Source organism: Pogoniulus pusillus, chromosome 3 (assembly GCF_015220805.1).
Source record: "Pogoniulus pusillus isolate bPogPus1 chromosome 3, bPogPus1.pri, whole genome shotgun sequence".
Classification (NCBI taxonomy): Eukaryota; Metazoa; Chordata; class Aves; order Piciformes; family Lybiidae; genus Pogoniulus; species Pogoniulus pusillus.
The window spans coordinates 45,786,483-45,810,790 of NC_087266.1; the positions used below are offsets into that span (position 1 = coordinate 45,786,483).

The following is a 24,308-nucleotide window of genomic DNA, read 5'->3' on the forward strand; positions in this document are numbered from 1 at the left end:
ATTTTGCCTTCAGTTGTTACAGTTTAGAGCAACGCTGTCAGGTCAAATATGCTTTGCAAGGAAGAATTGTTAAAAGCAAACCCCCAAACCCCTCCTCCCTCTGGAAAAGAAAAAAAAAAAAGTTCCTTTATTTTATTCTTCCTTTCTCTGTAATCTACCAGGAACTGAACTCACCCTCTCCTAGCTGCCCTACCCACCAGACTTGGCCCCAGACATGTCTTTGGGCCCATGAAATAAAACACAACAGACATCTCCTGAAACAAAGAAGAAAGGTAACTTTAAATAGCATGACATGAAATACAAATTTCCAGGGAACAAAAGGTTTTCAATTTGATTTACCTTAAGAGTTTTCCTAAATAATGCCATTTTCTTATGATAAAGAGAACAGTATCCTACTGCATGTAAACCTGAGGTGAGAAAGTTTATCCTCTCAAGTTATCTAGAGCAGTGCACTGTACATTTGTTGATTAACTGTGACAAAATGCTGCTTTTTTGAAGAGTTACTGGCAATAAAAGCAGTGGGTGCTGAAGGAATTTCCTTGTAAAACCACATTTACTGGCAGACTTATTAACATGCCACTTCTTTGTTGCATCTAGCATATTTCATTAGAAATATTAAGCATATTTTTACAGCACCAAGATAGCTATATTCTGAAGCAACTTCTCCCTTAGTAGCTGTGTCTGTGTGTATGTGCATGTATTTGTCCCAGCCAGGGATACCCTTCTCAAGCTTCTCCTCCCAATTCCCTTCTCTACAACAGGAGTTGCATCATCAGCTTCTTTGTTTTCACATACATAGTTATCATAACAATACTAACAAGCCTTTGAAAAACGTCTTCCATTGTTTCTTGCCATGAAGGGTTTCAAAGCTGGCCAAGCTTCAAAACATATCCTCGATAGGAGATGGTTTTGATGCTCTGGTAAAGTTTTTTTTGTTGCAGGACTGATGGAGTAGAGAATGACCACTAGAAACTGGACCCTTTGAAACACTAGTGGTTGCATTTAACATGATTCAACCAATCTGCCTTTTCCTCTCCAACTATACTGCTCACAGCACAGTGAAGTATTGCAATTCCTCCTTCAGGCTCCTACGAGTCTTCTTTGAGTTCTTTCTGCTCGGTTACCTTCAAATCAATATCAGCAGAGTATCACAGAATCAACCAGGTTGGAAGAGACCTCCAAGATCATCCACTCCAACCTAGCACCCAGCCCTAGCCACTCAACTGGACCATGGCACTAAGTGCCTCATCCAGGCTTTTCTTGAACGCCTCCAGGGCCGGTGCCTCCACCACCTCCCTGGGCAGCCCACAGACCTCCTGCCCCAGATTAAACCATACATTCAATGAATCAAATATTCCAGTGTTCCTGATTCACTACGAGATCAAGACTCTTTAGTAGATGAAGAATTATTAGCTCATGGGATGAGCCAAACTCCAACTGATCCAATTAGAAAGGAAGTCTTTATATCTATCCTGGCTATTAAATATACCTTAATACAGATTTCTTCCCCCTCCTGTTTCCTCTATAAAAAAAATCTTACTTTCTCATGCCTAGATATTTCCACCAGTTTCATCTTCAGAAGACCCAAGCAAAACAGTTGATGAAGTTCTAGCAAAACATTAGGAACTTAAATTTTGTCTCCCACCCAAAGAGGCACCTCCATGTACTGAGGCTGTCCCAGGGGTTCTGGGCAGCAGTGCAGCTGGATGGCAACGTTTGCTACACAAAGGAGGCTCGGCAGTAGTTCCCTCCTTGCAAACGCCGGCTGCTGCCTTCTTAAGACTTTTGACCTTTTCCCTTTACTTTTCGCAGGCAGAACTGAACCAATCGATTTTTGTTTTGTTTTGCTTCTTAATAGCCACTTTCTCTAGAGCTGAAAAGTCTGAGCACCGTGCCTGATCAGATAATGAGTGTTTACACGCCGCTGTCAGTGTTTCCAAACCCCTCTATTGTTCCCAGCATCCAGCAGTGAAGCCCCATGCCCATCAGGACAAGAAAGCAACACCAGAGGAAGGAAGGGTTTCCTGCCCGACGAGAGCAGTCCTGTTTAAATCAGAGACGGAGTTAACCACCCATTCAAACAGATGTATGTGAAACACTCTAACAGATTGCCTGGCTCTGCCTTGCATAATACCAAATCCAAGTGAACCGTGTTTAATGAAACAGAGTGAGATGATAGCATAGTCCTGGCAACAGGGCAGGCAGAGCACTGATGATCAACTGCTTTCTGTTTATTTGTGCCTCAGGAAAAACCCTTTGCTCTGTTGCCATCCCATGATTTACCTCCACTCTGCTCCAATTCTCTGAATGTGCTAAGTTGGTTGAGAGAGCTGGGGTGAACTGTCAGAGCCCAGCTGTTGTACAGATGCAGGTTTGCTGATTTGAGAACGGTAGGCATTTTATTAATGACTTGTGTTTATCCTCGGCTTCAGGGTTCCTATCTCCAAGGCGAGGGGGTGTTGTCTTTGACTTCACACATCAGTGATGTTTAGGCACTTGACAACATGGTGGATGTGAAGATCTGCTGCAAAATCTGGGGGATTTCTTTGGTATCCATGGCAATAAAAGACCGACCTGCCGGTAGCATTCTCTGCAGCCTAAGGAGCAGAATGAGGAACAAGACACAATTACCATTTCAAATTATCTTCCCTACCACAAGCTGAGGTTACTTAAGAAGGAAAGTTTTTTCCCTTTTGAATGCCTTCCCAATCCATGCTGTTTCCCTTGCTGTCAGCATGCAATTAAAGGCTTGGGAAAACTGCAGTTTGAGGAATGGCTGAAAGCAGCTAACTCTCAGTGGTCCTTTCAGCAAGACAACCAAGAGTGTTTCTAGAGATTTCTATTCATGTCCTCTTTCTGACATGCAAAAACTTTGTTTTGATCAAGGTGACCCCAGAGGGTATTACCACAACTGGTTTGCTGAAGGCAGCTAAAGATTTAGGCTGAAAACGAAGATGTTTACTTACTTTACACAGAACCCCAGCTCTTTCAGTTCAACACCTCCAGTGAGTCTAAATGTGCTGTGTCTATTTCCTCTCTGAGATCACAGCAGCTTAGATGAAAAGATGCTTTTCTGTCAATGTTAGCCTACACATTCTTATTCACAGCTTAACCACCCTTAGGAAAACTAAACAAGATGCACATCACAAACCTCATCTCCTTCAGGGCCAGTCAGCAGGTCTGCAATTTATCTTTTCACTGCTTTTTAGAGTTGATGTTCCACGTTATTTTTTTTTCCCAAAGCTAAGTTTAAGCCTCACTTTTAAAATGAGTTAAAAAAAAAACTGCAACAGAGAATTCCCTTCTCCTTCCCCCACAGCAGCTTCAGGAAGGCTTTGTCTAATTCTGCACTTCCTCATACATAGAAATGCATTTCAGTGACAGCATTGTGAGCATTTTCCATACCCAGTGAACAAGGCAATTATGAGATCTCCTCTAACACAGCAGGATTGCCTCTTTCCCCCCTTCCTTTTTATTCTTAGCAGAAGTAAAAGGACTTTATGTAATTATGAACTTTCAGAATAGATTCTCTCTTCAAGCATAAAGCAGTTCTGATGTGCAGACCTGACTAACAGTGGCTATGCAGCTGCATCTTTCAACTAAAGCTATGTACTGTGGCCAATTCTTTTGAGGCTTTCTCTCATTCTGCTCTATTTGAAGACTCAAAAGGAGGCAGAAAAAGCATTGTTGATACTTGTGGCTGTATTTTGCTACATTTGTGGATAGATGTAGCTTTTTTGCTGCATGTATTAGTTCTCAGTGGATATGGAACTGAGGGGCACCTGGAACAACTTCATTCTTTACCCTTGTGCCCAAGCAATTTAAAGTGAAATCATGCAGTAACAATAAATACAGGTTTATGGGCTCAGACTCTGCAAAAAAAGTTGTCTCTAACACAAGAGGAGTTTCTCAGTCAAGATGTTGGCAGTTTTGAAGACCAGTAAACACCAGCTTTTGCTTTACTCTCTTGTCTCAGTCCCTCACACATTCAAACTTCAGACTGGGCAAAGGCACTGTGTCTCCATCACGATTAAGCAGTAACACTCCATACAGGGAGAGTGCACATCCTCCAGTGGGAAGACAGCTTCAGGTGTTCCTGTTGAATATGCAGACTACTTTGAACTAGATGGACACACTTGTGTCCTTGGCACAAGTCAAGCTATTGCTTCTTGCTAGGAGAGTTAATAAAAGCATGATGGATGAAATACTGGACATGGAATGGCAACGCATGCCTTCAGCACAGAAAGCCAATCTTAGCCTGGACAGCATCAAAAAGAACCATGGCCAGCAGGGGGAGAGACATGATTCTGCCGTTCCATTCTGATGTGACCCCCATCTGGAGTACTGTGTACCAGTTCTGGGGTCCTCAGCACAAGAAAGATGTGGACCTGTTAGAGCAGGTCCAGCAAGAGGGCCACAGAAATGATCAGAGAGATGGAACAAGTCTCCTGTGAGGACAGGCTGTGACAGCTGAGGTGGTTTAGCATGATGAAGGGAGAGGTCAAGGCAGATTTTATTGCAGCCCTTCAACATCTAAAGGGGGTCATAAGAAGGACAAAGAGAGACTTTTTCCTAGGGCCTATAGTGACTGGACAAGGAATAATGATCTTAAACTGTAAGAGGGCAGGTTTAGACTGGACGTAGGGACCATAGAATGGTAAAACACTGGCACAGGTTGCCCAGAGAAGGTGTCAGTGCCCCACCACTGGAAATATTCAGGCTGATATTTGAGCAGCCTATCTAGTAAAAGCTGTCCCTGCCCATGGCAGGGAAGTCAGAACTAGGTTATCATTAAAAGCTTCCTTCCAACCTAAACTGTTCTATGATTTCATGACAGCACAATCAAATCCCTGGTGCAGAATCCCACGTGTGCTCAACTCTAACTTCACTGCAATAAAAGCATAGTTGAGATTTATGACGAATGGAAACAAGGAAAGTTGTGTAAGGCACAAAACAAATCCACTTACCTATCTGCCTGGTCTCCTAAAGATCCTATGAATATGGCAAAAGCATTGACTTGAGCATTGGTGGTCAGGACCTGGGCGAACCTGGCTGGGGGAATTCCGTATCGCTCAAGGTTGGCGTCGCTCAAGACGATAACGAAGTACTCATCGGCCTCTTCCTTGGCAATGTCACGAATGGCATGCTCTGTCCCCTCCAAGGTGTGGTCTCCACTCATGCAGAACTGAGCGTGGGCATGCATGGTCTGTGTGCACAGCATAACCAAGTGGAAACATGTAAGGTGACTTCAGGAATAACCACTCATTTCAGCTAGCACGGGAGGAAGTAAATATTCATTTATGCTCTATCAGGAGATGCTTCAGAAATCATAGAATCACAGAATCAACCAGGTTGGAAGAGACCTCCAAGATCAGCCAGTCCAACCTAGCACCCAGCCCTAGCCAGTCAACTAGACCATGGCACTAAGTGCCTCAGCCAGGCTTTGCTTAAAGACCTCCAGGGACGGTGACTCCACCACCTCCCTGGGCAGCCCATTCCAATGCCAATCACTCTCTCTGGCAACAACTTCCTCCTAGCATCCAGCCTAGACTTCCCCCAACACAACTTGAGACTGTGTCCCTTTGTTCTGTTGCTGGTTGCCTGGCAGAAGAGACCAACTCCACCTGGCTACAGCCTCCCTTCAGGTAGTTGTAGACAGCAATGAGGTCCCCCCTGAGCCTCCTCTTCTCCAGGCTGCACACCCCCAGCTCCCTCAGCCTCTCCTTGTAGGCTTTGTGTTCCAGGCCCCTCACCAGCTTTGTCGCCCTTCTCTGGACACCTTCCAGCACCTCAACATCTCTCTTGAATTGAGGGCCCCGAACTGGACACAGTACTCAAGGTGTGGCCTGTCCATGTCCAGCTTCTGCTACTTTGGCATAGTTTGTTTTCTACCATGCCTCTGTTTCAATTTTAAGACGAGACAAAGATTTACTTTCTTGTTCTCTTTTTATTTTGCTATCCTTACCTTCTGCATTCTGTGACCTACCTTCAACTTTATCTTCAGAGCCATAAAGTCCTTACTTACCAAGCATCACTCATCACTAGTACTTACCTTAAGAACCTCTAATCTCTGCTTATTGTTCTTGGGAACTTTGTCACTCCCAACCAAGGCGATGTTAAAGCCGTCTCCTGAATGGCCGACAACGTCGTACTGCAAGAAAGAAAACCTCAGCAGTCATCTGGTAGTCACAAGTGGCCCTCGGGTCACAATGACATGAGACAGATCGAAGGCAATTTGCTTTCAACAAGAAAAGACAAATACTCTTCCCTGCTTCTGTTTCACAAGCGGATTAAGGAAACTTCTTGTAGTTTCACACAGTATCACCAAGGTTGGAAGAGACCTCATAGATCATCAAGTCCAACCCTTTACCACAGAGCTCAAGGCTAGACCATGGCACCAAGTGCCACGTCCAGTCCTGCCTTGAACAGCCCCAGGGACGGCGACTCCACCACCTCCCCGGGCAGCCCATTCCAGTGTCCAATGACTCTCTCAGTGAAGAACTTTCTCCTCACCTCCAGCCTAAATTTCCCCTGGCGCAGCCTGAGGCTGTGTCCTCTCATTCTGGTGCTGGCCACCTGAGAGAAGAGAGCAACCTCCTCCTGGCCACAACCACCCCTCAGGTAGCTGTAGACAGCAATAAGGTCTCCCCTGAGCCTCCTCTTCTCCAGGCTAACCAATCCCAGCTCCCTCAGCCTCTCACACAGTATCACAGTATCATCAGGGTTGGAAGAGACCTCACAGATCATCAAGTCCAACCCTTTACCACAGAGCTCAAGGCTAGACCATGGCACCAAGTGCCATGTCCAACCTTGCTTTGAACTGCCCCAGGGACGGCGACTCTTTCTCACTGCCATGAAAACACGGGAAAGAACTGCTAAGGAATGAAATTAAAGTTACTGATTCCATGGTCTGGGTTTCACATCATCATCCCACCAGCTGCAGAGCTGTGATGCCTAAGAGCAAGACTTTGCCCTTTCACACTGTGTATTTTTCTGAAGTCACAGCTTTTGTCCTCTTAAGTCTGAAAGGGCATTGCAGCCAGGTGGGGGGTGGCCTCTTCTCCCAGGCAACCAGCAATAGAACAAGGGGACACAGTCTCAAGTTGTGCCAGGGTAGGTATAGGCTGGATGTTAGGAAGAAGTTGTCAGAGAGAGTGATTTCCCATTGGAATGGGCTGCCCAGGGAGGTGGTGGAGGCACCATCCGTGGGGGTCTTCAAGCAAAGCCTGGATGAGACACTTAGTGCCATGGTCTAGTTGACTGGATAGGGCTGGGTGCTAGGTTGGACTGGATGATCTTGGAGGTCTCTTCCAACCTGGTTGATTCTATGATTCTATAAGTGCATTGTTTGAGGGCAGCTCCCATGTGTGATGGATCTTTTTTTGTGACCTCATTCTGCTCTGAACAGCATTATAATCCTTCCTGTTGGAGAATCAGCACCCCTTATTCTTGGGCATAGCAGATCAAAGTCATTGCTGAAAATGTGTAAGAAATGAATTCCAAGAGTCTCTGTGTGTTCTCAAAGGAGGTGCTGTGCACATCATTGTCCCTGTGAAAGACACTGCAAAAATGACATGTAGAGCTGTGATACTGCAGGTATCTTGTTGAACAAATAATGTAACACTGGGAAAGCCTTTGTCTTATGTGAGAGGTTTACTGTGGTTATATGAAAACAAAGACAAGCTGAGTTCGAGCAAGGTTCTGGCCTGTCCTTTGCATTGTGAATGTGGCAGTCAAGGCAGGGAGGATTCATGAGAAGGGCAAAAATGGATTGAAGAGCTGTCTTCACCAAGTAATAGGGTACAGTGCACAGACCCTGAGCCTGGAGAGACTCGAGCTGGCAATGCCTCAACGTGGACATGCCTGTATTTCCCCCTGACTAGCTGGCACAGACCCTTCTGTAGTTGATGGAAAGCTCCTGTGCCATACTTCTATGTTATCTTTTGTTCAAGTACTGCCTACAATCCCTGCTGGATTTACCACCCCTAATTCCCACACAATCATTTGGTAAAAGGGAGGTCTATTCCTCACAGTTTCTCTGTCGTTTCTTTCCTATTGAAGACCACTTTGGTATAAGTTGGGTCCTGGAGCCTGAAGAAATAGCATTATTTATCAGCAAAGCTTGTTTTATTTGTTTTCATAGAATCAACCAGGTTGGAAGAGACCTCCAAGATCATCCACTCCAACCTAGCACTCAGCCCCATCCAGTCAACCAGACCATGGCACCGAGTGCCTCATCCAGTCTTTTCTTGAACACCTCCAGGGACAGTGCCTCCACCACCTCCCTGGGCAGCTCATATCACTAAGAGGCTTATCAAGAGTAAAAGCTGGTACAACACTTCTAAAGGTGACATCTCCCTCTGCAAAACAGAAACACAGGATAGATTCTTTCACCCAAGGTTAGACCACTTTATGACAGCCTCATGTAACTCAGACTTCCTTCCCCTAAGAAATCTTTATGTGATCTAGTCCCTGTGCAGTCCCATTTCTTTCTGATCCTTTCTGATCTGAGCCTTTTCCAATTCCTGCTCTTCTCACTTCTTTCATTTCTAGTATTTGCTACCCAGTCTCATGCAAAGCTTCCACTCTGACACATCCTTTCTCTTCCAAATCTATTTCTTACCACCATTAATGCTTCAGAATCTCTCTTTCCAATTCCTGTTCTCCTCACCTCTTTCATTTCTAGTATTTGCTACCCAGTCTCATGCAAAGCTTCCACTCTGACACATTCTTTCTCTTCCAAATCTATTTCTTACCACCATTAATGCTTCAGAATCTCTCTTTCCTGATGAATATTTAACTGCTGTTTCTGTCTTCCTGAAACTGTTCTCTTTCCAGGAGAAGACACGGCAAAGGAAAAGATCCAAATGTTGAGAATAGTGTTGAGGTTATGTTGAGCATACTTCAAAATTGATGCAGGGGGAAAAAACCAAGCTGGACTGTGAACCACACACCAAAAAACCCCCACCTTGTGCATGCAGAGTGTTTTAAAACCTAGAGCTACTCAAACCAAAGGGACTATAAAAAGCAGTGGTTTAATGGAGCAGAAAAGATACGGTGTTAATGTGGCTCTTACGTAACGTCAGAAATGGCCACAGATCTGCAGGGCAGGTTCTTAATTATGAGACTCTTGCACACCCTTTGCTGAGCAGTTTTCTATCTGCTATGTCTTTTAAATCAACAACTAAGTGGTTATATGAAGCCCAATGCTGTCGTTCTCCTGTGTGAAAAGAACGGCGGTTCCTTCGCAGTGAGCTCCTTCATAGATTCATTGAGCGGTCTGGGTTAGAAGGGACCTTAGAAATCAGCCAGTTCCAACCCCCATCTGCCATGGGCAGGGACACTTTCTACTACATCAGGTTGCTCAAGGCTTCATCAGCCTGGCTTTGAGCACCTCCAGGGAAGGGGCATCCACAATCTCCTGGGCAACCTGTTCCAGTGTCTCACTACCCTGACTGTACATAATTTCTTTCTAATATCCAGTCTAAATCTGCCCTTCTCAATCCTGTATCTCATCCTGCCATCCTATCACTACAAGCCCTTCTCAATCCTGTATCTCATCCTGCCATCCTATCACTACAAGCCCTTCTCAATCCTGTATCTCATCCTGCCATCCTATCACTACAAGCCCTTCTCAATCCTGTATCTCATCCTGCCATCCTATCACTACAAGCCCTTCTCAATCCTGTATCTCATCCTGCCATCCTATCACTACAAGCCCTTCTCAATCCTGTATCTCATCCTGCCATCCTATCACTGCAAGCCCTTCTCAATCCTGTATCTCATCCTGCCATCCTATCACTGCAAGCCCTTCTCAATCCTATATCTCATCCTGCCATCCTATCACTACAAGCCCTTCTCAATCCTGTATCTCATCCTGCCATCCTATCACTACAGGCCCTCCTCAATCCTGTATCTCATCCTGCCATCCTATCACTACAGGCCCTTCTCAATCCTGTATCTCATCCTGCCATCCTATCACTACAAGCCCTTCTCAATCCTGTATCTCATCCTGCCATCCTATCACTACAAGCCCTTCTCAATCCTGTATCTCATCCTGCCATCCTATCACTACAAGCCCTTCTCAATCCTATATCTCATCCTGCCATCCTATCACTACAGGCCCTTCTCAATCCTGTATCTCATCCTGCCATCCTATCACTGCAAGCCCTTCTCAATCCTGTATCTCATCCTGCCATCCTATCACTGCAAGCCCTTCTCAATCCTATATCTCATCCTGCCATCCTATCACTACAGGCCCTTCTCAATCCTGTATCTCATCCTGCCATCCTATCACTGCAAGCCCTTCTCAATCCTGTATCTCATCCTGCCATCCTATCACTACAAGCCCTTCTCAATCCTGTATCTCATCCTGCCATCCTATCACTGCAAGCCCTTCTCAATCCTGTATCTCATCCTGCCATCCTATCACTACAGGCCCTTCTCAATCCTGTATCTCATCCTGCCATCCTATCACTACAGGCCCTTCTCAATCCTATCCCTCATCCTATCATCCTATCACTACAGGCCCTTATAAAAAGTCCCTTCACAGCTTTCTTGTAGCCCCTCCCTTAAGGTATTAGGTGACTATAAAGTCTCCCCAGAGCCTGCCTTCCTCCAGGCTGAACTGCCCCAGCTCTCTCAGCTTGTCTCCACAGGGGAAGTGTATTCTGATCCTCTTTGAGGTCCTCCTCTGGAGTTGTGTGTCCTCATGCTGGGGGCACTAGAAGTGGATGCAGTACTCCAGGGTGGGGTCTCAGTAGCACAGAGCAGAGGGGGAGAATCACCCCCCTCCTTCCCAGCCTTGGACCAGGTGTCCTGTTACCAGCTCTGCTATACTGAGTTCATGGCAATGGGACAAGTGGTGTTGTTCTAGATAACATCTTGGCACATGCTAATAACAGACCAACCTTTCCTCTCAAAAAGGCTGGGTTTAAACTCAGTGTGACATTCTGTGTAAAGGCAACTGCTGTAGCTCCTAGGAGAAACACCAGAGGGTGACCCTGCAGCTGAGGCCCCTCCACGTTCTTGCAAAAGGCATGAACCCAGGAATGGGCAAGGTGAAGTTGAAATCATCTGAGCAAACTATCAGAGGCATGTAAAGGCGTTCACCAGGGAACATCCTGCCCTGTCTTCTCTCTCCTCAGATAGCTGCTTATTATTTCCTATCTATGTCCAGATGTTATCTGTTTCCTTGGTTCTCTGCTGAGAGTTTACTACACTATTTGTGCTTTCCAAAAGTGTGATGCAGAAGCAGAGAAGTGTCTGTTTGCTTCATCCTGGCTGCTGCACTCTGGGTCAAACAGGGCCTTCTGAAAATCAGGAGGAGATCCTGATGTGCTGTTGAAAAAGAATTGCTGTAGTCAGTAGCCCTCACGTAGTCCTGTGATCCTCCTGGAAGTTGAGGACCATAAATAGCCAAAACCTAACAAGTATGAGCTCCCTAAAGTGTGAGTCTAGATGAGGCTCTGTGGCTCAGTGAAGGAGGGAGCAGGAATGTGTGCCTCACTGAGGGAGGGGTTGGCACACTGCAGCACTAACTTGGATTAAAGTCAACACAGAACTGCAGCCTGGGAGACCCTCCCTGGGCTCACAGCCAATCTTTAGATGTGACAGAAGGGAGAAGCTTGCCTAGAGGAATGTATGGAGTCTACTGCAATTCAGAAATACAGAGTTTAGGTCAGGAGTAAAGCTGGAGCAAAGCAGACTACTCTGCAAGGGCAAAAGTTGGCAATTTAAATCTCCCACCCAGGTGTATTCCTTCATTATATTATTACCTCCTCTTTATTTGTGTTCTAGTTATTTATAGCATATTATTACTTAATAGTATAATTATTTTATATTATTATATTATAGTTAATTATACTGTTCCTTCAGTATATTACCACCTAGGTATAGAATCATAGAATCAACCAGGTTGGAAGAGACCTCCAAGATCATCCAGGCCAACCTAGCACTCAGCCCTATCCAATCAACTAGACCATGGCACTAAGTGCCTCAGCCAGGCTTTTCTTGAACACCTCCAGGGATGGTGACTCCACCACCTCCGTGGGCAGCCCATTCCAGTGCCAATCACTCTCTCTGTATATACTTCCTTCAGTACATTATTACCTCCTCTTGATTTGTGTTCTAGTAAAATGAACCAGTGGCAAGCTGATGCTACTAAAGAAAAGGTGCAGACAGCTCCACAGCCCTGGCCAATGGGAATAATCTAAACACATGCAGGCACATGCATGCTCTGTCAGAAAGCCTCTCCTTCCTTCAGAGCAGCTAAAGACAAGCAAAGAAAAAGGGCTTATGAGAAGCAAGGATCTGATGCATTGTTGTCATAATTTCCCCAGGGGAATTTATGGGGATGGAATTACAAGTGAGGGAAGACTTGTGGTGCTATCTTACTTCACAGTATCACAGTATCACCAAGGTTGGAAGAGACCTCATAGATCATCAAGTCCAACCCTTTAGCACAGAGCTCAAGGCCAGACCATGGCACCAAGTGCCACGTCCAATCCTGCCTTGAACAGCTCCAGGGACGGCGACTCCACCACCTCCCCGGGCAGCCCATTCCAGTGTCCAATGACTCTCTCAGGGAAGAACTTTCTCCTCACCTCCAGCCTAAATCTCCCCTGGCATAGCTTGAGGCTGTGTCCTCTTGTTCTGGTGCTGGCCACCTGAGAGAAGACAGCAACCTCCTCCTGGCCACAGCCACCCCTCAGGTAGTTGCAGACAGCAATAAGGTCTCTCCTGAGCCTTCTCTTCTCCAGGCTAACCAATCCCAGCTCCCTCAGCCTCTCCTCGTAGGGCTGTGCTCAAGGCCTCTCCCCAGCCTCGTCGCCCTTCTCTGGACACACTCAAGCATCTCAATGTCCCTCCTAAACTGGGGGGCCCAGAACTGAACACAGCACTCAAGGTGAGGTCTAACCAGTGCAGAGTACAGGGGCAGAATGACCTCCCTGCTCCTGCTGACCACACCATTCCTGATGCAGGCCAGTACTTGCAACTGACTTCTGGTTCGTTTTGTTTTACAATAGATTGCAAGCACAGGCTCTCAGGACAAATCTGGCAGCAAGATAGAGGTTTGCTATAGTGCAGGCTTAATTGAATGAATACATTAGTGTGGTACACAGTGGCTCATTTTCCAGTAGCCTCAGGTACACTGAGACAAGAACTGCTCTGTTCAGAGCTAGGAGCACACAGCATGTCAACATGTCTCTCCAAATAGCATCACTCGGTCGGTTTCTTCCCTTACAGGTTAAAACAATCTCTATTGCTCTGCCACATTTGGCACTGAATGGATGGCTGCTGAGGCTGTGTCTTCTGCAGCTGCCATGTCAAAAGGTTTCATTTCTGAAGGCATGTAGAAAATGGAAAGAAGATGCATGCTGAATGGGAGAGGCAGCGCAGATTAGACTTGCCTTTGGGCAAGAGCTTTATAAGTTCCTCTGTTCTTTGGACAACACTGAACATTCAGTTTCTCCTGAATTTATTGCACATCTGTCATTTATTATTTAAAAGCAGGTATTCTGCCAAGCACATGAACCATTTCTTCTCCTCCTGAACTACCAGTCTTGCCCTCCATAGTAAATTTTACATAGGAGAACGCTGCGATGGGTGTAGAAAACCTGCAGCATCTCTTCAGCAGTGGTATAAATACCAATTCAGGCTTTCCCTGTCAGTTACATCACATGCTATTTATTGAGCCACTGGCAATATTTTAACTGCTTCACCAAAAAATTGCTGTTGGATAATTTTCTGGATGTGCCTCTTCATCTGCCAAAGATGGGAATTAGAATCATAGAATCGACCAGGTTGGAAGAGACCTCCAAGATCATCCAGTCCAACCTAGCACCCAGCCCTACCCATAGAATCATAGAATCAGTCAGGGATGGAAGGGACCACAAGGATCATCTAGTTCCAATCTCCCTACCATGTGCAAGGACAGTCTACCCTAGATCATAGAATCATAGAATCAGTCAGGGTTGGAAGGGGTCACAAGTTGCAGCCGGTTCCAACCCCCTTGCCATGCCCAGGGACACCCTACCCTAGATCAGGCTGCACACAGCCTCATCCAGCCTGGCCTAAAACACCTCCAGGCATTGGGTCTCAACCACCTCCCTGGGCAACCCATTCCAGCCTCTCACCACTCATGCTCAACAACTTCTTCCTCACCTCCACTCTGAATCTCCCCACCTCCAGCTTTACTCCATTCCCCCCAGTCCTGGCACTCCCTGACAGCCTAAAAAGTCCCTCCCCAGCTTTTCTGTATCATAGAATCATCCAGGTTGGAAGAGACCTCCAATATCATCCAGTCCAACCTATCCCCCAGCCCTATCCAATCAACTAGACCATGGCACTAAGTGCCTCATCCAGGCTTTTCTTGAACACCTCCAGGGACAGCAAATTAGGGATGATGTAAAACCATATGGTTTGTGTGATGGAGATAATGCTACCTCAGATCAAGAATAAACTGCCCATCTGTAGGTTTTCCAATAAACTGTACCTAAAAAGAGCTGTGCAGAAGGTGTTAAGAACAAGAATCCTGCAAAATAAGTTTCTTATTGTAACTTACCTGTGTAAATGATGCATCTGCACATTTAAAGGGGCCAAGAGGTGTTTGGAGGAAGATATTTACCCTCTATTATTAGGATGAGGCTGAGAATGTGGCTTCTATTATCTCAGTCACTCCCACTCTTTTCTCTAATAAGGCACTTCAGAGGAAGTGTGGATGAGATGGCACTGGAGGAGGGCTTTGAAACATGGCAGTTAATTTAAATGGAGTTCTCGACTGTGGGATGAGCCTCCCATTCCCCCCTCACAGGGAATGATTCACTGCCTGCACTTATGGGAAATGGAAGCTGTCAGGTTGTCCTGTGCAAGCACAAAGAGCTGACAAAAACTGCCTGGCACTTGCCTGACTTTATACAAAGAACACCTTCATTACCTGCTTGGTACAGTCACATATATGATACTGAAACTCAGCTCTCCTGGATAGGAGGAACAGTGTGGCCAGTAGGACAAGAGAGGTTATTCTGCCCCTGTACTCAGCGCTGGTCAGGCCACACCTTGAGTGCTGTGTCCAGTTCTGGGCTCCTCAATTCAAGAGATGTTGAGGTGCTGGAAGGTGTCCAGAGAAGGGTGAAGATGCTGGTGAGGGGCCTGGAACACAGCCCTGTGAGGAGAGGCTGAGGGAGCTGGGGGTGTTTAGCCTGCAGAAGAGGAGGCTCAGAGGGGACCTCATTGCTGTCTACAACTACCTGAAGGGAGGTTGTAGCCAGGTGGGGATTGGTCTCTTCTCCCAGACAACCACCAGTAGAACAAGGGGACACAGTCTCCAGTTGTGCTGGGGAAAGTCTAGGCTGGATGTTAGGAGGAAGTTGTTGGCAGAGAGAGTGATTGGCATTGGAATGGGCTGCCCAGGGAGGTGGTGGAGGCACCGTCCCTGGAGGTCTTCAAGCAAAGCCTGGCTGAGGCACTTAGTGCCATGGTCTGGTTGACTGGACAGGGCTGGGTGCTAGGTTGGCCTGGATGATCTTGGAAGTCTCTTCCAACCTGGCTGATTTTATTCTAAGAGGGCAAGGAGAAACTATTCTTTACCTTCACTCAGTACTGGAAAAGACCAGCCACCATACAACCAATACCATCAGTGATACCAAGGGTAACTCACACAGGGAAGGCCAGATGGCAGGACAAAACACCCAAGGAAAAACCCACCTGATTAATTCAGAACCTTATTTAGCAGAGAGCTAAACTGAGCACCAGCACAAAAGTGATCTTGAGCAAAGGCCAAGAATTGCCAAAGTTTGCACTGCAGTTAGATAGCAGAAGGGAACCTTACTACGTAAATCTCCTTCCAATGCTTTGCACAGCAAGCCTGATGCTCTCCTAAATTCATCACTTTGTACAAGAGACCCTTCAGATTTGCAGCACATGTTGTTGTGACCCTTGCAGATGGGGCTACAACTGACAACAGCAGGCATATCTGAAGGGCAAAACCCCCTCTGTTTTTATATAACCAGGCAAGAAGAGCATAAGGAAGAGAAAGAAAAGGGTGATAAACTGCACACTACACAGTTGTATGTTCTGTTATCTCTCCTTTTTTTTTGTCAAAGGGCTCCTCTTTTAGAAATGAGAAATGTATGCTATTTTTGCAGACATACCCAAACTTCAGCTGTGTCCTGAGAAAAATCAGCAGCATCTTGGAAAGTGTCAGTGTTTGACTGGAGCCAGTAACATTTTAAAGCAATCAGTGGCTCTCTTACTCGCTGAAGACTTAATTCCACTCATTAGAAACTTGAGGGACTGGAATAAGCTCTGCTTACTGATCACATTCATGCAGTGTAGCAACTGTGATGACAAATCATACACCAAAAAGTTAAAAAAAGAAGCCTGTGTTTTCAGGCTGGAGATTTCAGAAATACTACTTATTTTCATCAAAGTAATGTCTCAAAGACACCATCAGCACATGCACAGGAGATTCCTCATATGAGAGGACCATATAATGTATGTTGAAAGGAGATACTTTGGCCTAATAATTGGATCATGCTAAAAGAATGGTTCAAACATGACTTATTAAATGGCTCTGTTCTCATTTTAGGGGATAACTTCAGTGGCTGGTGAAACATAAGGCCACATCTTCTTTGCTGTCCCAGTCAACTCTGGTTTACTCTTGTAGATATTGCACTTGGATTGAATCAAATCCCAGTGAGGCAGCACAGAGAGATGTGGAGGAAGAAAACAATTTTTCTTCCATTGGGCAAAAGCAGCTTTGAAGTTGACAGAGTTCACACTGGATCTTGCTAGCCGTGAATCAAAGTATTGTTACTGCCTTCATTAAGTTCTCTAGCTGGTGGAAGGAGTCCTTAAATGGAGGATAGTTACCCTGGAGGCAACTGAAGTTGAACAGATGTAGAAGCTGATGACAACATTTTTCCTTGGTATGTCATTAGCATTTCCAGCATCTTCCTCAACATGATTATTTAAGTATAAAAGTTGCCTTAAGGTGTCTCCACTCACAGAGACTGTAAGGGTAACATTACTGCTCCTGTCTAGCTATCATCAGAAAGTGGCAATGTTCACATCTAATAACTGCACATAGGATTTTTTGTGTTCTATAAATGTGAAGTGGCTGTTAGAGAAGCACATTTACTGTTAGAACTAACTGCATTTCAAGCTATTTGGTCAGCCAAACACAGACTTTCATCTACATGCAGGCAAAAATAGCAGCCAAGAGCAACCACTGCCAAGAAAAATAAAATAACCTGTAATAGACATGGAGGGATTTGAAGGGTAATGAAACATAGATTTTAAAATCCCAGAACTAAAGACAGTTCTTAATGATGTTAATAATTCTGCACAGTGGGCTGTCTTGCTGTCTGTTTGTACCTGTTATTCCTTCACCGGGCACCTGAGGGTCATGGCTGGGTTCTCAGCTACAAAGCTACAGTGGAAAGTAAGGACAGCTGATATCTTGAGTCCTGTGTCCAGTTCTGGGCCCCTCAATTCCAGAGAGATGTTGAGGTGCTGGAAGGTGTCCAGAGAAGGGTGACAAAGCTGGTGAGGGGTCTGGAACACAAAGCCTGTGAGGAGAGGCTGAGGGAGCTGGGGGTGTTTAGCCTGGAGAGGAGGAGGCTCAGGGGGGACCTCATTGCTGTCTGCAACTACCTGAAGGGAGGCTGTAGCCAGGTGGGGGTTGGCCTCTTCTCCCAGGCAACCAGCAACAGAATGAAGGGACACAGTCTCAAGTTGTGCTGGGGGAAGTCTAGGCTGGATGTTAGGAGGAAGTTGTTGGCAGAGAGAGTGATTGGCATTGGAATGGGCTGCCCAGGAAGGTGGTGGAGTCACCATCCCTGGAGGAGTTCAAGACTGGCTGAGGCACTTAGTGCCATGGTCTAGTTGAGTGGCTAGGGCTGGGTGCTAGGTTGGACTGGATGGTCTTGGAGGTCTCTTCCAACCTGGTTGATTCAATGATTCTATGAGCTACCACTGCCCTACATTTTTTTTCAGGCTTATCACCTTCTAAGTCATTGCCTTCAGTTGGGTAAATAGAAAATAATGAATTGGTCACAATGAGAGTTGAATGGCTGCAGTAGAACAGAATCAACAACTGTCCCCTGGTCCTCATTTCCATTTTACTCCAAATTATATCTGCTCCTTGATTTTTATCTCCTCCAAACCTCTTACCTATTTAGCCATTTCTTGCACGAGGACATTTCCATACTGTTTGTAATCTTTGTCTTCCTCTCTTCTTTTTCAGCCCTTTCATGAGTTGGGGGACCAAAGGTGCATGCATCACTTCTGAGGTGAAGGCACTATGTTTACAGTGACACTCTGATGCCTTTTGCTATATTCTCTGTTCTTTAGCTAATAGTCTCTAACGTTCAGTTAGCAGTTTTGATAGCTGGTGGACACTGAGTGCACAGAGAACCATACAGCATCATTATCGATATCTGTTGAGCACTAACATCCAGCTGACAGTGAGCACTAGCAGAGAGCTGAGAATTCCTCACTGTGTATTTAAAATAAGAACTGTTTTCCTCTCTCTGCATCACTTGACATTAAACAGCACTGAGCATGATTTCCTGCCACCATTCTTCTCCAAATTCTTCAAGTTGGATTTCCCTTTCTGCTTTCTCAAATGGCTTCACACAACTGGCAACTTTTATCACCTTACAACCCATCCCCTTTTGTAGGTCACTCATGAATACACAGACCAACATTTCAGCATGGGCTTTGGCACAAATCCCAGTACAGTTCCAACAGTGACCTTTCCTTTCACTTTTTCACTCTAACAAATGACTGCTTGGTCTGTTCTCTGTATTTTTAGCAGTAGCTCATTTATCTAAAGGCTTTCCCATTTATCCCAAAGTAGTATAATTTCTTCACAAGCTTCTAGAAAGGGATGCCAAATGTTTTTGGCTACAGAAACTCTACCAATCAGTCTTGCTCATCACAGAATCATAGAATCAACCAGGTTGGAAGAGACCTCCAAGATCATCCAGTCCAACCTAGCACCCAGCCCTAGCCACTCAACTAGACCATGGCACTAAGTGCCTCATCCAGGCTTTCCTTGAACACCTCCAGGGATGGTGACTCCACCACCTCCCTGGGCAGCCCATTCCAATGCCAATCACTCTCTCTGCCAACAACTTCCTCCTAACATCCAGCCTAGACCTACCCTGGCACAACTTGAGACTGTGTCCCCTTGTTCTATTGCTGGTTGCCTGGGAGAAGAGGCCAACCCCCACCTGGCTACAACCTCCCTTCAGGCAGTTGTAGACAGCAATGAGGTCCCCCCTGAGCCTCCTCTTCTTCAGGCTGCACACCCCCAGCTCCCTCAGCCTCTCCTCATAGGATTTGTGTTCCAGGCCCCTCCCCAGCTTTGTTGCCCTTCTCTGGACACCTTCCAGCACCTCAACATCTCTCTTGAATAGAGGAGCCCAGAACTGGACACAGCACCCAAGGTGTGGCCTGAGCAGTGCTGAGTCCAGGAGAAGAATAACCTCCCTTGTCCTACTGGCCAGGCACAGGCACTTCCGCTCAAAGAAACAGATAAACAGAGGAGAAAAAAAGGCAGGATATTTCACTAAATCAAAGTTCTGAAAGTCTTAGCTTGAATCCTCTCCTGCTGAAGTGTGCAGTATTTCTTACACAGTCACTAGTATTATTTTCCAGTTTGCTAGAAACAGATTGATGCCTTTATTTCCTTGCGGGAATGAATGACGTTCTTTGGCTACACTGACTGCTGAAACACTTTTTCCACCGTTCCACACAGCCTGTGCAATAACCACAGAGCTCCCAGCCCAGCTGTAATTACCTTGAATTTCTGCTCATAATTCTCAAAAGCTTCCATGACCATGCAGACAGCCTCCATGGAGCGTTCCAGTCGCCCATCCACGCCGTTAAAGCGGTACATGCTGCCAGAAACATCCACCACCAGGCGCAAGCGTTTCGGCTTCTCCTGGGGGCTCCCAGGCTGACAAGGAAACAGCAGAATGTCATTTCACAGTATAAATGGGAAAGCTAAACATCAGTGCTGATAAAATAATTCAGAGAGAGAACATGATGCAGTTTGTGAATCAAGAAGCTTCTACTCTGCAAGCATTGGTGACTGGGGAGAAAAAAAGAACAAGAACAGAAACAAACTCACTTTTGAATGAATGTCTCAAATCAGTTACTTGACAGATGCCTCAATGCATTTTTTTCCCTCACCTTCAATGACTGGAAACAAAATACCTTGAAAAATTCCACACATGCTTGTCAGGAAAATACTTTTCTGCCTCAGTTTTGATTCTTCACATTTTATTTCAGTAAAGCGACTCTTAGATTTGCTCTTTCTGCCAAGGCTTATAAATGGAACTGTTTTGCCTTGGCTTAGGGATCCATAAAAAATACCTGTGAAGGAACTTCTCTACTGAGATTAATAACATGCCAAAAATACTTGAAATCTTCATAGAATCACAGAATCAAGCAGGTTGGAAGAGACCTTCAAGATCAGACACTCCAACCTAGCACCCAGCCCTAGCCACTCAACCAGACCATGGCACTAAGTGCCTCAGCCAGGCTTTTCTTCAACACCTCCAGGGATGGTGACTCCACCACCTCCCTGGGCCGCCCATTCCAGTACCAATCACTCTCTCTGGCAACAACTTCCTCCTAACATCCAGCCTATGCTTCCCCCAGCACAACTTGAGACTGTGTCCCCTTGTTCTGTTGCTGGTTGCCTGGGAGAAGAGACCAACCCTCACCTGGCTACAACCTCCCTCCAGGTAGTTGTAGACAGCAATGAGGTCCCCCCTGAGCCTCCTCTTCTCCAGGCTAAACACCCCCAGCTCCCTCAGCCTCTCCTCATAGGCTTTGTGTTCCAGGCCCCTCACCAGCTTTGTTGCCCTTCTCTGGACACCTTCCAACACCTCAACATCTCTCTTGAATTGAGGGGCCCAGAACTAGACACAGTACTTAAGGTGTGGCCTGACCAGTGTTGAGTACAGGGGCAGAATAACCTCCCTTGTCCTACTGGCCACACTGTTCCTGATGCAGCCCAGGATGCCATTGGCTCTCTTGGCCACCTGGGCACACTGCTGCTTCATCTTCAGCCTATTGTCCACCAGTACCCCCAGCTCCCTTTATTCCTGGCTGCTCTCCAGCCACTTTGTCCCCAGCCTGTAGTGCTGCTTGGGGTTGTTGTGGCCAAAGTGCAGAGCCCTGCACTTGGCCTTGTTAAATCTCATCCCTACCAGTTTCTTCTTCTGTTTCTTCTTTTCAAACTACCAGTTTCTTCTTTGTTCTGACTATGAAACCATTATTTTTTCCTGAAAGCAATCTCCACCTGTTTTAACAATTCTGGGGACAGTACATTCAAGGGAGGTGTCCCTGGAGACATTCAGGAAAAGCCTGGATGAGGCACTTAGTGCTGTGGTCTAGATGACTGGCTAGGGCTGGGTGCTAGGTTGGACTGGATGATCTTGGAGGTCTCTTCCAACCTGCTTGATTCTGTGATTTAGACTACAATGTGATGAGTCTGGATTCAAGTACAAGGCTATTATAGATGATCTGGATAAAATATATTAAAATAATAAGATGTTTCTTTTACCTATAAAAGAATGCAAGCATTTGTGTTCTTTATTGCCTTGTTAGACTGTGGCATCTCTGTCCTCCCAAAACAGAAGGGGGAGAGAGGGCCCATTAAATCCTATATTTATTTTGTTTGTTATTCATAAGTTCAAAAGGTGTAATTTTTCCCTACTCAAACTATCTTTATGAAGCCTTAAAACTGATATATTGAGTACATGATAAAGGAAAGAAAAAGAAATTAAGATCTAAGCACTTTTCCTGTATTGATCTTTCACACAGGCTTGTGCCAAGTTCCATAAACTGTTCAAACCAACAGACATCAGGACTGAGTAGCACAAAGCCAGAGATTCACCAGATGTGGGTAGCTGATGTGTAAAAAGATGCTGTATTCAGCTACTTCTTTTTTCCCCTTAGTCTAGATAAAAATGGTAATCTGTCCTTAAGTATTGCTCTTAAGTATTATGGACTAGCCCTACCAGTTTGGGCCAGGTTTTGGTGGTCATTTTCAAGTGGCTTTTCTGTTGCTTACTCATGTAAGCCTAACCATAATGCCTTTAAGGAACAGCTGAATTAAGCTGTAGGACAGACAGCTTTATTGTATGTTAGTGGCTTTTCCTCACACTTTTTTCCCCAATTACCATTTTTATTCTAGGAAGTCCAAACATAGAATCATAGAATCAGCCAGATAGGAAGAGACCTCCAAGATCATCCAGTCCAACCTAGCACCCAGCCCTAGCCACTCAACTAGACCATGGCACTAAGTGCCTCATCCAGGCTTTTCTTGAACACCTCCAGGCACGGTGCCTCCACCACCTCCCTGGGCAGCCCATTCCAATGCAAATCACTCTCTCTGCAGATCTGTACATTAAACTTCTTTACATGGCCCCTCAATTCAAGACAGATGTTGAGGTGCTGGAAGGTGTCCAGAGAAGGGCAACCAAGCTGGTGAAGGGCCTGGAACACAAAGCCTATGAGGAGAGGTTGAGGGAGCTGGGCCTGTTTAGCCTGGAGAAGGCTCAGGGGTGATCTTATTACTGTCTACAACTACCTGAAGGGAGGCTGTAGCCAGGTGGGGGGTGGCCTCTTCTCCCAGGTAACCAGCAATAGAACAAGGGGACACAGTCTCAAGCTGTGCCAGGGTAGGTGTAGGCTGGATATTAGGAGGAAGTTCTTCACAGAGAGAGTGATTGGCACTGGAATGGGCTGCCCAGGGAGGTGGTGGAGTCACCATCCCTGGAGGTGTTGAAGAAAAGCCTGGCTGAGGCACTTAGTGCCATGGTCTAGTTGAGTGGCTAGGGCTGGGTGCTAGGTTGGACTGGATGATCTTGGAGGTCTCTTCCAACCTGGTTGATTCTATAATTCTATGTCACAGTTTTTTAATGCTTGGGTTTTTTTAAACTTCCTATGGTATCAAAAATTAAGCTACTGAGAAAATGTTTTTCATTTTCTTAGACAAACTTTTCTGCTAATTGCCTCCAGCTCATTAAAAAAACAAAGTAAGAACACAAACCCTGTTGCTCTGGATTGATTGCTGGATAAAACAGTGGTTGGATGAAAGGGCCCAAAGAATGGTGGTCAATGGAGTTAAAGCCAGCTGACAGTTGGTCACAAGTAGTGTTCCTCAGGACTCAGTGTTGGGACCACTTCTGTTTAACATCTTTATTGATGACCTTGATGAAAACATGGAGTGTGTCACCAGTAAGGTAGCTGATAGAAAAGACTGGATGAGGCATTTAGTGCCATGGTCTAGATGACTGGATAGGGCTGGGTGCTAGGTTGGACTGGATGATCTTGGAGGTCTCTTCCAACCTGGTTGATTCTATGATTCTATGATACCAGGTTAGGTGGCAGTGTTGATCTTCACGAGGGTAGGGAGGCTCTATAGAGGGACTTGGATAGATTGGCCTGATAGGCCAATGTTAATGGGATAAGCTTCAACAAGGCCAAATGCACTTGGGCCACAACAACCCCAAGCAATGCTACAGGCCTAGGGAAGTGTGGCTGGAAAGCTGTCTAGTTGAAAAGGACCTGGGAGTTCTAATAGCTGAACAACTCAATATGAGCAAGCAGTGTGCCCAGGTGTCAAGAAGCAAAAGGCATCCTGGCTTGTATTAGAAATGCTGTGTCCAGCAGGAGGGGGGAGGTGATTGCTCTCTTGTACACAGTTCTGGTGAGGCCACACCTCGAGTACTGTGGTCAGCTTTGGGCACATCAATGTAAGAGATGTGGAGGTGCTGGAGTGAGTGCAGAGGATAACAAAACTGGGGAAGGGCCTGGAGAATAAATCTTATGAAGAGTGATGGATGGAGCTGGGGCTGTTCAGCTTGAGGAAAAGGAGGCTGAGGGGAGACCTCATCATTGTCTACAGCTACCTGAAAGGATGTTGTGAGGAGGCTGGTGCTGGTCATTTCTCACAGGTCAATAGTGATAGAACAAGAGGGAATGGCCTCAAGTTGCAACTGGGTAGGTTTAGACTGGACATTAGGAAACGTTTTTTCCCAGCAAGAGTGGTCAGGCATTGGAATGAGCTGCCCAGGGAGGTGGTTGAGTCACCAACCCTGGGTGTGTTTAAAAGTTGTGGTGCCTGGGGATATGGTTTAGGGTGAACCTTGCAGGGCAGGGTTATCAGTTGGACTTGGTGATCCTGAGGGCTTTTTCCAACCTGAATATTTCTGTGATTCTGGGAAGCAAAGCAGTGCCCAGACCAGCATTGCCTCTATGAAGGTGGCCAATAGCAAATT

The 24,308-nt window shown here is 45.9% G+C and overlaps 1 protein-coding gene across 4 annotated transcripts in view; it reads right to left on the reverse strand.

Moving 5' to 3' along the window:
- Positions 1–255: 255 nt before the first annotated feature.
- VWA8 (von Willebrand factor A domain containing 8) overlaps positions 256–24,308 on the reverse strand; it is a 195,399-nt gene continuing 171,346 nt past the window's right edge. For 3 of the 4 annotated variants that reach the window (XM_064174552.1, XM_064174543.1, XM_064174534.1), the window contains 4 exons: positions 19,811–19,969; positions 6,053–6,151; positions 4,968–5,206; positions 256–2,597 (listed from right to left, as the gene is read on the reverse strand). In XM_064174552.1, the coding sequence (XP_064030622.1) occupies positions 2,489–2,597; positions 4,968–5,206; positions 6,053–6,151; positions 19,811–19,969 (606 nt within the window). In that variant the 3' untranslated portion in view covers positions 256–2,488. Of the gene's footprint in view, positions 2,598–4,967; positions 5,272–6,052; positions 6,152–19,810; positions 19,970–24,308 lie in introns of those variants that run through there. The other variant, XM_064174562.1, reaches the window with a different exon arrangement.